At 43.4% G+C, this 15,162-nt stretch overlaps 1 protein-coding gene across 1 annotated transcript in view; it reads right to left on the bottom strand.

The window, feature by feature from the left end:
• Positions 1 to 15,162, bottom strand: part of LOC135108603 (uncharacterized) — a 171,230-nt gene that overhangs the window by 103,721 nt on the left and 52,347 nt on the right. The window contains 1 exon segment of the mRNA XM_064019762.1: positions 9,147 to 9,247. Within this exon segment, the coding sequence (XP_063875832.1) occupies positions 9,147 to 9,247 (101 nt within the window).

Raw genomic sequence — 15,162 nt, 5'->3', positions numbered from 1 at the left:
TCAAAGGCCACCGAGTTGGTTAGTCTGATTCCCACGAGCATCTCTTCCATAGGTGATGCAGAATATTTGTTACTTTATCATTAGAGTCAGAAACACGAGTGAAAATCCTGATAACTTCCTCGACAGTCTAATAAAATGTAGTTCAGTTAGAGCACAAAATGTTGAGAAATGTTTGTCTTCTCGCGTAACTGTTAAAAACGCGTGTGCACTGTTTCCATCATTGTCTTCTCTCCTCACAAATCTGTTAACACTCTGAGGCTTAACGTCAAAATTTTCCGGTTCACAATTTTATTTTCTGTTAGTCTCACTCTCCGCCCGGCCGAGGCAAAGCAGGTCCTGGTGACGACAGCCTTTTTACGGCCAGAGGAGTGAGCAGCGCCGGGCAGGAATACAATTGTTGGCAAATCCCGCTCAGACTTCCCGGATTGGTGTGACAGTCTTGTTGAGGACGCAGGGACGGCAGCATATCCTGGTGATCCCCTGCCATGTGTCGGCTTATACATGGGGACCACAAGAGGAGGTTTAGAGCGACGCCACCACTGAGAGGCCATCACGACGAGTGGCTGTCCTGTCCGAGGCGATGCTGCTGCGCTCATTGCTAATGAAGGTAATTTTTCCTCAAGAGATCAGTGACGCATTACCGCCACATTGGTGATGCTTAGCTGCCGCAGATAATACTTATGGTTACGTTAAGTTAGGTTAGGTTACACTGAAGGGAGAGGAATCCAACCAGTCTTACCGGCGATATTAATCTTTCCTGACTCACCTCGGTACTTTAACCTTCACACTGCTAAGTTACACTATTATAGTGTATACAACACCCACTGAGAGGAGACAAAGAAAGGGATTTCTTGGATTTATTGTTTGTTGTTTTTTTCAACCAGCAGTTTTCACTTCGGTCAGTACCGCTAAATCTGATGCTGGAAATAAGTTATGGGTTCATGCTTCAATAGACTGCCTGTGTTTCCATAATGTTACCTTACTTCCTTAATAATTACCGTTGCCGTGTGCAATCTCGCCGCACTGCATCCTGCTGGCCTGGCACCACCCTTCGGCTCGGCAGCAGGCGGGGTGGGGCGGCCAGGTGGTCATCGTATCTATGGGGCCACGCGGGCGTTCTCCTTCAAGTGCATTCCTGGCCCGTCTGTCCCCGCTTTGAGTCCGCCGCGCCGCTCGGTAATGGCTGGGTGGACGCACACCGGGGCCCGAGTGTCATTCCTCGGAGCAATAACATGGAAAAGACATCTTCCGCTACGGCAATAACAATGACAACAACACAAGAGAGAGAGGGATAAAAAGGATAAACATCTGACCGCCGGCGAGGGAAAACGACGGAAATGGATATCAGTTTCTTCTTCCTCCTCTTTCTCTTCTTTCTCCTCCTGCTCCTCTTCTCCCTCATAGTCCTACCCATCCTGCCATACTTGTTAGACACTTATATTCTCACTCATATCACTATTAACACCTATTATTGTGCGAGAAACGGAGGAGGTAAAATGTAGTAGCAGGGATGTAGTGTAGCTGGATGTAGCAGCCAAAACAGTTGCGTCTGCAGAGCTGGGTGTGTCGCACAGAACGCAGGGTACTTGAAGACACGACAACGTCAACTTAGTGAGAGGTGTTGGCTAAAACATTCAAGTACTCAGTTCCCTGTTACAGTAAAGAAGCGAGCTGGGTGCGTGGAGGGCGGACTCATCCCAGGTACAAACAAGCTAGAGTTTTTGTACACACTCGTATCTCTGTACAAGCCCCAAGTGTTCGTCTAACATACCTGTCACATGTATCTCACAACCTCACCCTTATGAACGTATAGTCTTACATTTCCTTCCGTACTCTAATGAAAAACGAAAAACACTATTATCGTTTCCCTTCTTTTCGACCTTTCCCCATCCTTCCCATTATCTTTCCGCCTTCCACTTTTTTTCCATTCCTCTCCGTCGACGCGACCTAATTTCTTTTCCAGCCACGCACTAAACGAAGAAGTTGACCAATGTTTCTCCGCGGACTCCCCTTAGCGGCTCTGGTCTCTGCGGTCCTGGCAGCTGCGGCGGCCTCCACACAGCCAGGGACAAACACGCGAGTAGCGGAACCCTTAGCCCACACGGACCCAGGAGGAAGGTGGAGCGAAGAAGTACGTAGAAAAAACTATCGATTAGAAGGCCACGGACAAGGGCACAAGAACGGACGATACTGTAAAGGAAGGGTGATAGATGACGAAGAGAAGAATGAATGGAAAGACATGAGGAAAGAAAGAAGTGATGAAAACTGGACAAGGAAGAGGAGAGAGGAGAGAGGAGGGAGGAATAACCTAATGGAGATGGCATGGGGGAGGATCGTGAAGAAAAACGAAGAAGAGGCGAAGAGGAGAATTACGAATGAGGAGGAGGAGAGACGAGGAATGTTTGGTAGGGAGGGGGAAACGAGGAGGAACGCAGAGGGAAGGCTGGGAGGAATGAAAGAAGGGACAGAAATAATGAAAGAAAGAGAAACGGGGGACAAAAGATGGATAAGGAGACTGGAATACGAACCAAAGGAAATGGGAGAAAGAATAAGAGAACACAGAGAAGAAGGTAGATTTACACACCAAGATAGAGACAAAGAAAGAGAAGAAATGGAGACGAATGAAAATGACTTATGGAGAGAGGGAATAAAGGAAGAGAGAATGAGTAAATGGCCAGTAAACAAAATGCCCGTGGGGAGAAATACATTTATACATGAGAGAGACAACGGGAAAAGAATAAATGTGGCAGCGAAGGAGAGAAAGGAGGATACATTATGGAGAGATGAAATGGGAGACAGAGGAATACCAAGGGAAGACCAAACAAACAGACTAAATAAAACACCAATAAACGACACGGGGGATAAATTTATACACAGGGGAAATGGAGAGAGTGCGAATGTGGATGAGAGGGAGAGAGCACAAGGAGAAATAGTGACCAATGCAGGAATGAGAGGAGAAAAAGTGAAACGAACTGAGCATGGAAGCGATGAGAGGAAAGCGAGAGTGAATGGAGTGGAACTGAAAATGAGGAGAAACGAAAGAGAAGGAGAGGGAACAAGTCAAACAAAGGAATGGGAAACATCAGAAACGAAGGTCGGAAACGGACAGATATTACGAAGGGAGGAAAAGAGAAACAATGAACTGAGAATGGGACCAAGGAGAGAAAAAGAAGATGGCAGGGTGCGAAGAGGAACAGGGGATGAAAAGGAAAGACCAAGTGATAGAAGAGAAGAAAGGAAGAGAAGGGACGAGTTACCAGGAAGAAAATTAGAAAGAGGAAGAAGGGAAAAAGAAGAGACGGAAACAGTATCATTGAAATCTAAAACAAAAGAAGAAAGGGAACGAAAGAGAAAGGAGGAAAAGACAGAAAATGAAAAGGTAAGAGATGAGAAAGAGGAAAAGGAAGATGGAATAGATAAAGAAGAGAAAAGAAAAGGTGTGATAAGAAAGGAGGGGAAATCATTAGGCAGAGAAGAGAAAGAAGAGAGATTTAAGGCACAAGAGAAAATGACACACGATTTAGATAAGAAAGAAGAGGGAGAAGATGTAGAAGAGAAGAATACAACGAAGAAGGAAAAGGAAGACGAGAAAAATGGAAGCAGAACGGTAGATGTAGAGGACATTAAAACAATAGTAATGGACAAAAAAGAAAACAAGAATAAGAAAAATCTGAGAATATCGGAGGAAGAGGAAAACGGGAGTGACACAAAAGGCGTAGAAGAGAATAAGAAAACAGAAAAAGTAACTGAGAGAACGGAAAGAGAAACAAATGAGACAAACAAGGAGGAAAGGAGAGGGAAAGGAGAGATGGAAGAGGAGAAAAAAAGAAACAAAACGAAAGATGAAGAGGAGAAAATGAAAACAGAAAGAATAGCAAGGAAAACTGGATATGGAAACGGAACAAATAAGGAAGAAGGAAAGATAATAAAACTGAGGGAAAAGGAAGAAGATAAAAACGGGAACAAAACAAAAGACGAAGATGAGAAATCAAAAACAGAAGGAGCAACAACAGGGAAAACTCCAAACAAGAATGAGACAAGTAAGGAAAAATTGGATAAGGAGAATAGGAGAGGAGACGAAAAGGAAGAAGGAGGAGGAAGAGGAGGAGAGGCTGCGGTTTTCTTCTTGCGGGCTTTGAAGGAGAAAGGAAAGGAGAAGAATGCAGACGAGAAACTTCTGACAATGCAAGGAGTGAAAGGGAAGCAGAGCAACTCGATTAATATATCCAACAACGAAGAGGCGAAGGAGAAAACCCCCGATAAACTTTGGAATATGACGAGAAAGCGGACGGGAGAAAACTCTAATTTTTTCAGTCCGTCAGAAACAAAGGAGGAAGGAAACAGGGGAAGAAAGGAGGAGAATAAGACACGGTGGAATGAAACGATGGACAGAAGTACGAATGAAAGACATGAGAGACCAAATAACGAGAAAGAAAGAGATGAAAATGTTAGGGAAGTGATGATATTGAAGAAAATGAAGAGGGAATTGGAGAAGCAGATAAAGAGGAAGGAAAAACAGGCGGAAAACAAGACAGAAAGGGAGAGAGAAGAAAACGAGATTGTAAAATTCGGAATGGGAGGGAAGGATGATAATAAAATGCTGGGTAGGAGAGAAGAAAACGAGACGAAGAAGAAGAAGAAGAACAAGAACAAGAAAGAGGAACGGAAACTCAGTCAAAGTCAAAGTATGGTGCTAAGAAAAGACCTCGCCCACCTCCTTAGAGAACAGAGACTCCAGGCAACAGAGAAAACCAAGAGAAGAAATGAAGAGTACAAAGAAAAAGAAAACTCGAAAATAAAACCAAGAAAGTACAATTCTGAAAGGAACTTGAAGAACTGGATAGGAGACGAGAATGTGGATGGAACGGAGAACAGAGAAGGAAAGGAAGAGAAGAGGAAGAAACGGAAGAAAATGCAGGAAAATATAGGTAAGGCCACGTTCGAGTTTCTGAAGGAGGCTGAGAAGGTGGAGGGGAAAGAGAAAACGGGTGAGCGGCTGAGGAGGGACATGCTGAAGGGACTCAATGTAAGTGTCGCTAACAGAACGTGGGAGGATGTGAAGCGGGAGATTAAGAAAAAGGAGAAGGAAAGAAAAATGAACGAAAAGACGCAAAAGGAAGCTGAGCAAAGGCAGAGAGGAAGTGAAAGAATACTAAGCGGTGTAGGAAAAAAGGAAAACGAAGATAAGAAAGAGAATGAAGAAGAAAAGTCGAAGATGGCGGGAGGAGTAACCGACGAGAGGAAAGAAGGAAACAAAACTGAAGATGAGAAAACAACACGACCAGGAGACAAGAGTGTGAACAAAGCCGCAAATGAGACACAACTTGGAGACCGAGAAGCAACCAGGGAGAGCGAAGGCAGGAACGTCACCAAGGGAAGAGATGCGAGGGGCCACACTCACACCCAGGCCAGAAATAAGACTAAGGAAGAGAAGGAGGAAGCGATCCGCCACATGCTGCCTCCCACGCTGGTCCTCACCCACAACAGCTCCTCCCCTAAGTACCTGCTGCCCACGTGGGAGTGTGCCCTCTCCCTCCTCGGTGTGAAGGCAAACTCCCACGTCATGGTTAGGTTCCAAGGGCAGGCCAAGGAGGAGGCGTCCATCACCCTCCACCTGCAGCGGGAGTGGACGCCGGAGGAGGTAAAGAAAGCAGGGACGCGGGATACGGTAGGCCCGGGGGACGCAGGGGAGGCGATGCTAGAGGTGAGTGGCCCGGGCGGGGTCAACGTGGACGTGGTGGCGCGGGAGGTTGTGCGGCTTCGTAATGACGCGTGGACCTTCTTCAGCGTGTTTCGTAAAGATCGCGTGTTCGCCGTGTTCCGCGCCGGGCAGCAGCTCCCCCTCCTGGTGTACGTGGCGCCGGCGACAGTCACGCCCTTTATCCCTGACCTGAGGCTGGTGCAAGTGTGGTCCAAGGGCGACGCCGAGTGGGACCCTGCTCGGAGACAGGTACCGCGGGGAAAATGGCAGCCGCGAGCCCAAGGATCCAGCCATCAGGAGGGAACTGACGGAGCTGCGGGACGGCCTCACCTCGCGGCTGGGCGTGGCGGCGGTGCTTCAGGAGCACGGGTGGCCGGCCTGAGAGGACGACGACCCGCGCCTCATGAAGCACAAGACGCTGAGGGAGAGTCTGGCCACGCTGCGCCCTCTCAAAATCCTGCTGCAGTACTACGGGCGTGCCGGGCAGCGCCAACGACTCCTGGCACGATGCGGAGAGAGTGAAGCGCTTCGTGGCCAGCAGGGACATCGGCTCCGTCCTCCACTGACCCTGGTGCTTGGCCAGACTAAACTTGCGACGGCACCGCCAGACTCGCCTCTGATTGCGCTGGTCACACGGCGGCTCGTGGCCTGCCTCCCTCATCAAGCGTGGCCAGCGGGAGTCACTTGACTTCATTACGTGCAAGTTTGATTACGTGCTTCTTTTTCTACTCATTCGTATTCGAGTCTAGTATTGCACTGGTGTTAGTTTGCTGTGCGTGTGTGTGTGTGTGTGTGTGTGTGTGTGTGTGTGTGTGTGTGTGTGTGTGTGTGTGTGTGTGTGTGTGTGTGTGTGTGTGTGTGTGTGACCACGGCACTATGCTGCTGTTGCGTGAGTCCCCGGAGGCTGTGAGAGCAAACACAGATACATGTCGTGGTGAGGCCTATGAGCAGCAGGGATAGGCCTATGTACCACCACACGAGGCTTATCACCGGCACTCCACCCTGGTCTCGGCGGTGCGGCCAGCTCAGGTGAGTGGCCTGGGATTGTCTTTGCAGCGCCACTTCCTCGTGTGTTTCTTACTGTCATCTGTCTTATTTACTTCCTTCATTTTCATTTTTCTATATTCAAAATAATGTTTTTTTTTATATATAATTTTCTGATACAATTTTTTTCCTGTTTCTGTGTACGACTGTTCCGGTGTTGAATTTCGTCCTCATTCGCTTCACTGTCATTAAGTAAGTCGTATTCTTTTACGCTCTGCTCTCTCATTAAAATTATTTCCGAAGACTATAAAGAAAATTAGTCAGATTCTCGTGGTTTTTCCCCATTAGTGGAACAGAATTCTCGTTAAACTACCACTAGAATTGCGGAAGTATTCTTGAAAACATCAATAATATCCACTAGAGGTCTGTTTAAAGTAATTGGGAAGAGCTGGCGAGACGTCTGAGTAAATCTGAGGTTATTGAGGAGGAATTGATGGTTGTGATGGCTCTTGTCTCTCCTCACCTGGACAAGGCGTCACGGCAGCGGCCAGGTGACAGCTCCTCCAGGTGCTATCACTGTTATACATTACCTTGCAAGTTAGTTTTTTCTCTCTATACAAAACAGGGAGGACAAGAATATAAGAGAAAATAATGTCCACTGAATGTCGGTCAGGAAAGGTGAAAAAAAAAGTTCCAAGAGGGACAGTTTAGTTCAAGAAGCTTTTTATAGTCTTTTCTTCCGCAAGGTTGTCATAGAGAGTAGTTGAATCGAGAGGAGCAGTAATTCAGCGCGCCAGCAAACATGGCTTTGCGGGGAGGGTGCTGCTGCTCTCTCGCTCCGACACGGATAGCAAGGTAGACTGGGCTGCGATACATGAACAGCTGGAGGCACTCAACACGTCACTCTGCCTGCATGACCTGTGACTCCCTGTGACCATCGGCAGGGAGGGGAGCGTCTGGTGTTGGGTGGCGCGGGGAGAGGGATGGGTGGAGAGGGCGATATTCTTCCCTTCCTGTGAGGGAGGCTGTCTGTGCGCGCTGGTCTTATAGCCGCAATTACGAGAAGGGCACGATTTCCCGTTATACTTCCCCGTCCTTCCTAACGCTCCTCCAACCCAAGGGAACATAAAGGAAGACCAAACAGTGAAGGATATTTGTTGGTCCTTGTGAGTCTGCAACGCTACACAGTGTATGGCAAGTAAGAGATGTTGGATAGTGAAGACGAATATTTCTCCTCGCTAACTATATTCTCTCTCTCTCTCTCTCTCTCTCTCTCATCTCTCTCTCCTCTCTCTCTCTTCTCTCCTCTCTCTCTTGCAATCAACACCTCATCTTTTCCGCTTTTCTCCCTCCGCGCGTCAGTCAGAACAGGTGTAAGTCAGGGAAATCACAGGTTAATGAGAAATACACCTTCACCCTTCTTCCCCCCCTCACCTTTCTTTCCTTCCTCCTCCTCCTCTTCCTCCTCCAGGTTCAACACATAACATAACTATCTCATATTTTCATTAAGTTAATCATCACATTCTCTTTAATCTTTTCCTTTTTTCTCCTTTCTTTTCTTTAACCCTTCCCACTACTCCCCTTCCTCTCTATCTCCCGTTCTTTGTCTCTGCTCCCAAGATACTTAACCCTTCCTTCTACAACCTTTTTCTCTCTCTCTCTTCTCTCCTTTGCCTCCACGTTCCACAAACTTAATCCTACCCTTTACTCCTCTTCTTCTCTTCCTTACTTAACCCTTCTCTTTACCCCCCCTCACCTCTCTGTCTCTCGCCCTCTCTCTCTCTCTCTCTTTCTCTCCCCACGAACATCCTCCCTTACCCAACACACGCAAGTCACTCTCCAGTCATTCCCTTCCTCCCCTCCCCTCCCGCAGCTGCATTTCCCGCCACTCCGCTTTTAATCACGGTGTATCAGACTCTTCCATCTCTCCCTCCCTCCCTCCCTCCCTCTCTCCCTTACCAGGCGGGCGTGGCTCTCAATGGCGGAGAGAAAATGTGATGATGAACAGGAAAGGGATGTGAAAAGGAATAGTCAGAGAGAGAGAGAGAGAGAGAGAGAGAGAGAGAGAGAGAGCGAGAGAGAGAGAGAGAGAGAGAGAGAGAGAGAGAGAGAGAGAGAGAGCAGGGTGTAAAAATCTGGAGAGGGTTGCCAGTTCGTACATATCTATGTGTTAAAGAAAACGGGAAATGCATGCACACACAATCTAGTTTACTTTTCTGTTGAGCGTTTCTAATCAAATTCTCTCTCTCTCTCTCTCTCTCTCTCTCTCTCTCCTCTCTCCTCTCTTCTCTCTCTCTCTCTCTCTCTCTCTCTCTCTCCCTTATTTTCTCCTTCCTTTTCCTTTCTAAAGCCTTTCTTTCCACTTCCCTCCCTCTTTTACCTTCATCTCTCTCTCTCTCTCTCTCTCTCTCTCTCTCTCTCTCTCTCTCTCTCTCTCTCTCTCTCTCTCTCTCTCTCTCACCTGTATAGAAGAAGGGTGCCCCGCTGGTCCAGGTGAAGCTGTTCTCGTGCTGGGCGTCCGTGGCACCCACCCAATAGGTGGCGGCGACGGAGTGGCGACCGCTGCGGGAGACAGAGAAGAGGAGTCAGACTAAGGATGTGTTTGTTAATCTTAACTTTAAATATAGAAGCTAAAATAATAGAAATGTAGAAGAAAGAAATCTGAAAAAAAAAATTCACATCCGTACCTAATTCTTTCTCTCCTAATTTTTCTTATACTTTTTATCTTATTCACTTTTTCTTTCTTTTCGGCGATTACAACGTAAGAATATAATTAGGTGAGGGAAGTTGCAGGGAACCATCAGTCCTACACGTGGCAGTCCCCGTATGAAACGTATTTACCTATTTCCACTTGTCGTCCTCATTCATAAATCTGTGTGGGACTTTTTTTGAAACTCCCTAATGACTCCACACTAACAACCTGATTGCTGAGTCTCTTCTATTAATGGACCACTCCGTTTGAGAAGCAGTCCCCTCTCTCTCTCTCTCTCTCTCTCTCTCTCTCTCTCTCTCTCTCTCTCTCTCTCTCTCTCTCTCTCTCTCTCTCTCTCTCTCTCTCTTCTAAATGTACCTCTATCAAGTTTGAACCAATTATTTTTTGTCCTACCCCTGATTATTGATCCTGAGGAATGTGCTTACGTCACCCTTGCTATAACACTTACACCACTTAACTCTTTCCCTGCGATATACAACAGTTCTCGACACTAAAAGCAACGTAAAAAACTTTTATAAGCGTCTGCAACAAAGAAGGGGATTAAAAGAATAGATTTTGCAGTTCCTAGCCAGTGTAATGTTTAGAGGTGGCTGTGGAACGAGAAGAAATGCCTCGGAGTGGTTAGTGATAAAGAAAGGATTTAATTAAAGATACAATTCAGTTTGAACATTTTAGGAAAGGCAGGTATAACTTTAGAGAAATTCATATTTATCTATATACCTTTGCAGTAATACATGAATTAAATAACGTTAGAAAAAAAAATGAAGCAAAAAAAATAGCAGTCAGTGAGCGGTAATGAAACAAAGGATCATTATCAACACACACACACACACACAAAAAAAAAAAAAAAAAAAAACACGGTGAAAAAGACGCAAACAAATTTTTTTTTTTTTTTTTTTTTTTACAGTTATCATAATTTTAGTAGATCCGTCAATATTTCAGAAATGATTTCAGTGATTTACAATGAGGCGCCGCAACACGGAAATCCTGTGACATATTTCATATCTGACAATTCTGGACAGGTTAGATATACAATGTGTGTGTGTGTGTGTGTGTGTGTGTGTGTGTGTGTTAACGAGAGACAATCCTAGTAAAGAGAATGGGAGAAAGAGGGAATGAAAGGAATGTATGTATCTATGAAGGGATGATACATACATACATACATACATACGAGTACATATACATATACACAACAACACACGGGGATGAAGGGATGCCGGAGTCTATAACGAGGTGGTCTGGTCAACTGTCTCTATGCTACAATCACCCCTGCACTGTTATGCTCACCCTTTGTTCACTTCGAAAGCATTGTGAAAAAATAAATAAATGAAATAAATGCAAGAAAGAAAAGTTTGAATAGACACATTCCCGAGAGAGAGAGAGAGAGAGAGAGAGAGAGAGAGAGAGAGAGAGAGAGAGAGAGAGAGAGAGAGAGAGAGAGAGAGAGAGAGAGAGCGAGAGAGAGAGAGAGAGAGAGAGAGAGGGGTAAATGTTGTATTTTCTAAGCTGCAAAACTTTTTAAGAGACTGCAGAATAAAAACACGTGTAAAAAATAGTTGTATATGTTTGAGAGAGAAAACAAAAAGTCTCGTAGTGAAAAAAAAAACACGACAAAACAGAACAAGAATACACCCCACCTGCTTCTTCCACCAGTGAAAATGTTATAGTACTTAAGAGAAAGCAAGACAAAACAGAGCAAGAATCCTCCCAAGCTACTTCTCCCGCCAGCAAAAGCCTCTAAATAAAGCTCAGGTGAACAGAAAAACGGCACTGTAACTTCATATAATTCACTATCATTCCGCTCATTTTCCACTCATAACTTCCCTGATGAGCACAATTCTTATGGTCAACTTGGAGGTTTATCCCAGTCATCAGTCCTCGCGCCTTGCCTCGCCTCCCCACAAGGTTGTAAACTCAACTTCTCTCCCTCCTATCATACGCTCGGAGTCCTGGCTGTTAAGGGCTACTCTTCGTCTTCTTCTTGTCCTCTATGCAATACCTTCGGTCATCTCATTATTGTGGTGAATGAATAAATGTTTTTTTTTCCTATATAACTCAAGTGACTCCTTACCCCAGAATGTAAGGTGAATCTCTCTCTCTCTCTCTCTCTCTCTCTCTCTCCCTCTCTCTCTCTCTCTCTCTCTCTCTCTCTCTCTCTCTTAAGGACACTTCTCCGTCAGCCAGATGAGATAATCACGTTATCAAGGTACACCTCGTTAAAACACAAGGTCGCACAACACCACAAATCCTGTAAAAATATGAGGACGTGAAAACTTTATATTAGAGTTAAATCAACGGACGCTACTAGAATACCATTAGTGGTGGTGGAAATAACTTTACTAATGATAAGCAGGTGTTGTTTAGTTTTTCATCGGAGAGAAACGAAAACAATGGCAATGAAAACCTGTTTCCCTAAAGTATTTCTCTTCATGCGACTTGCTGCTGTCTAGGGTGCTATAACAAGGGAGACGTAAGCAAAATTCACAGGATCAGTAATCAGGATAGAACAAGAAATAACGGGTTCAACCTTGAAAAATTTAGGTTCAAGAATGCGATAGGAAGGAAGTGGTTCCCAAACAGAAGATGAATAGAACGGACTCGGTAATCAGGTTGTTAGTGCTGAGTCATTAGGGAGCTTTAAAAGAAGGTTAGACATATTTATGGAAGGGGATGATAGGTGGAAATAGGTAGGTATATATCTTACAGGGACTGCCACGTGTAGGCCTGATGACTTCTTGCAGCTTCCCTTATTTTTCTTATGTTTCTTGCAGCTTCCCTTATTTTTTATGTTATTATGTTTTCAAGCCAACGAGTGGGGGGGAGAATATGTTCCAGAGGTCAACAGTTCCAACAATGAAGTCCTCTATGAACAATATTGTCACACCACTGTGGTCTCAGCTTCATGGCGTCAACTCTCATTACTGTCTCGTGGTGCCTCGAATAATCTTGTTATCTATTCACAAGTTCAGGTCGTTCTTGTATTATCTAGTACGAGAAATATATCTAGTTTTCCATGAAGGGCTGACTCATTTCGCTCGCCAAAGTGGGAGACGTCACCAGCAAAAACCACTGCTTCTTTCAAGGCCTAACCAAAAGTACGGAGGTGGAAAAAGTGAGATCCGCTAACTGAGGGATGAATGCACCTTTGTATTGCTTTACCTTGCTATACTGAAGGCAGGATTTTTTTTCTCATGTAATTTTTACTAATCACTGTTCTTTCTTTCTTCTTACGTTTGTGAATGGTCATACAGCAACAGCAGACAACACAGAACACCAGGTAACTATCGTCTTCAAGCAGCCACGACCAGGTGAAGTTTTAAAAAGTAAATAGACAAGAACAGGTTAACAAAGAGGGTTATAAATGAATGGAACAAACTTAGCCACAAGATGGTGAGGCATTGCAGAGACTCAAGAGGATAAATTTCTAGGGGATAATGATGGTAGATGAACTGTGTGCATTACTATGAAGAGAATTAAGCCACAAAGTCCTATTTCAGGTAAAAAAGGATGGGAAAACGAGTTAAGTTAAAGATAAAAAAAAGAGAAAGATAAACGGGTGTTGTTAAAAAAAAAAAGAGAGAGAGAGAAAAAAAGGAAGTAGAATTACATTGAATTAAAGGGTAAAAGAGACGGGAATAAAGATTGTTTTTGAAGAAAAAGAATGGGAAAAAAGAGTAAAACTGTGTTAAAAAAAAAAAAAGAAATATGGAAGCAAAATTGAAAGTGGCGAGAGGAAATAAAGGAAAATGAGGTTTATTTAAGAGATCCAAATAAAGAGAAAGAGAAAAAGAGAGAAAAAAAATACTACTGGAAAAATAGAGGCAAAAAAAAAAAACACTACGTTGAGAGAGAGAGAGAGAGAGAGAGAGAGAGAGAGAGAGAGAGAGAGAGAGAGAGAGAGAGAGAGAGAGAGAGAGAGAGAGGAAGAAAAACTCGAGTGCTTTACTAGGAAGAACGAGAACGGATACACAAACTTATGATCTGGGAACTGGAAAGGAAGTGGCGGTGCTGGAGGAGGAGGAGGAAGAGGAGGAGGAGGAGGAGGAGGAGGAGGAGGAGGAGGAGGAGGAGGAGGAGGAAGAGGAGAAGTCGATGATTGAGTATTGGATGAGCACTGAGGGGCAGAGACGAGCGCATTATGAAGCTTGTGTTCAATGCAATTAAAATGAATAAAGAGGAAAGTAATGCCTTCTTTCCATCTATTTTTCAACACTGAGGGTAGTCGCGTTAGGTTTAGAGTGAGGGAGAGAGAGAGAGAGAGAGAGAGAGAGAGAGAGAGAGAGAGAGAGAGAGAGAGAGAGAGAGAGAGAGAGAGAGAGAGTGCGTGTATTGGGTTATTCTGTGATGGAGTCTACTGCTACTACTACTATTACTACTACTACTGAGTCTATTTTAGTCAATTATCCAGTCAGTTCACTGCAGTCAGAAGATAAGGATATTGAAAATTATAACGTTTAATTGATTTATTTTATTGATAAGAAAGATATGTAGTGTGTTTGACCCCTAATACAATGCAACTAAAATTTTTTACTAATGCCCACGAATTGTATAAATGTTTCAAGTAAGTTTTTTTTTCTTTTTTGTATGAGCCAACTTCTTCATAAACGGCTACAGTTTTTTTTTTCTATTGTGAGTTTTCCTTTGTCATTATTATTTTCAAGGATGCACTCTCAGACTTGCTCCTCAATTAATTAGCACACAATTTACAGGCTTCTCAGATTACCGGTACAAACTTTTTTCCTGGGTTTTTATTTTATTTATTTATTTTTTTAATTATTCTTTATTTCCTCATTGAATATTGTTCCTCAGTGGAGAGTCACTTAGTTGTCAGTTTCCTCATTGACAAAATATTATTTTGTGTCGTTCACATTTATTTATTTATTATTTATTTATTTATATCTTTAGAACTATTTTTTTTCATTTGTCGCAATCTTGTTTTTCAGTGGAGCATCACTCATTTATTCAATCGTTAACAGACATATATTTTTTTTTTCTTATGTATTTATTTTTTTTCTATATTTATTTATTATTTACTTTTAATGGCATTATTTTCTGGATGTCAATCGCAATTTTATTCCTCAGTGGCGAGTTACCTTACGTTTAGAATTCTTCATTAATTAATGGATACAATATCTTCTTATTTATTTTCTCTTCTTTTATTTCTTGTCCTTATTTCTTGGTTTACATTCAAAATATTCTCTTTTTTTTTACCTTTCACCTTTTTTTCACAATTTTCTTGGTTACATTTACGATGTTTGGTCCTCAGTGAATCAACACTCAGTGTACAGGCTTCGTAGTCACGATATCACTCATGTTTTTGAGGGTTTTACCTTTTTTAACTTTTTTAAAATTATTTCCTCTAACAGATAATCTTGTTCCTCATTGGAGCGTCACTTTATTGTTTATTTCTTCTTTGACTTTTAGATCTTTTTATGCAATTTTAACTTTGAACTTTTGTTTGTTGTCGTTGCTTTCTGTATTTCATTCACAATCTTGTTCCTCGGTGGAGAGCCAGTGGTTATGCTTCACTATTAGGTAAGATTTTTGTTTTTTTTGTCATTACTTTTTGGTTCCCATTCACAATGCTGTTCCTCAGTGCATTAACACTCAAATCGTTGACATCTTAGGTTACGAACATAATTATTGTTTTTTTTTTTTTTTTCATGTGGAGGCTATTTAAGGTTTATTTATTTATTTTTCTCTCAATACGTTTTTTTTTTTGTATTTTTTTTCCATTATTTTCTGGTTTCCATTCACAACTTTG

Source organism: Scylla paramamosain, chromosome 17, assembly GCF_035594125.1.
Source record: "Scylla paramamosain isolate STU-SP2022 chromosome 17, ASM3559412v1, whole genome shotgun sequence".
Lineage (NCBI taxonomy): Eukaryota > Metazoa > Arthropoda > Malacostraca > Decapoda > Portunidae > Scylla > Scylla paramamosain.
The sequence above is the reverse complement of the archived record's forward strand: the minus strand, read 5'-3'. Positions and strand labels throughout refer to the sequence as shown.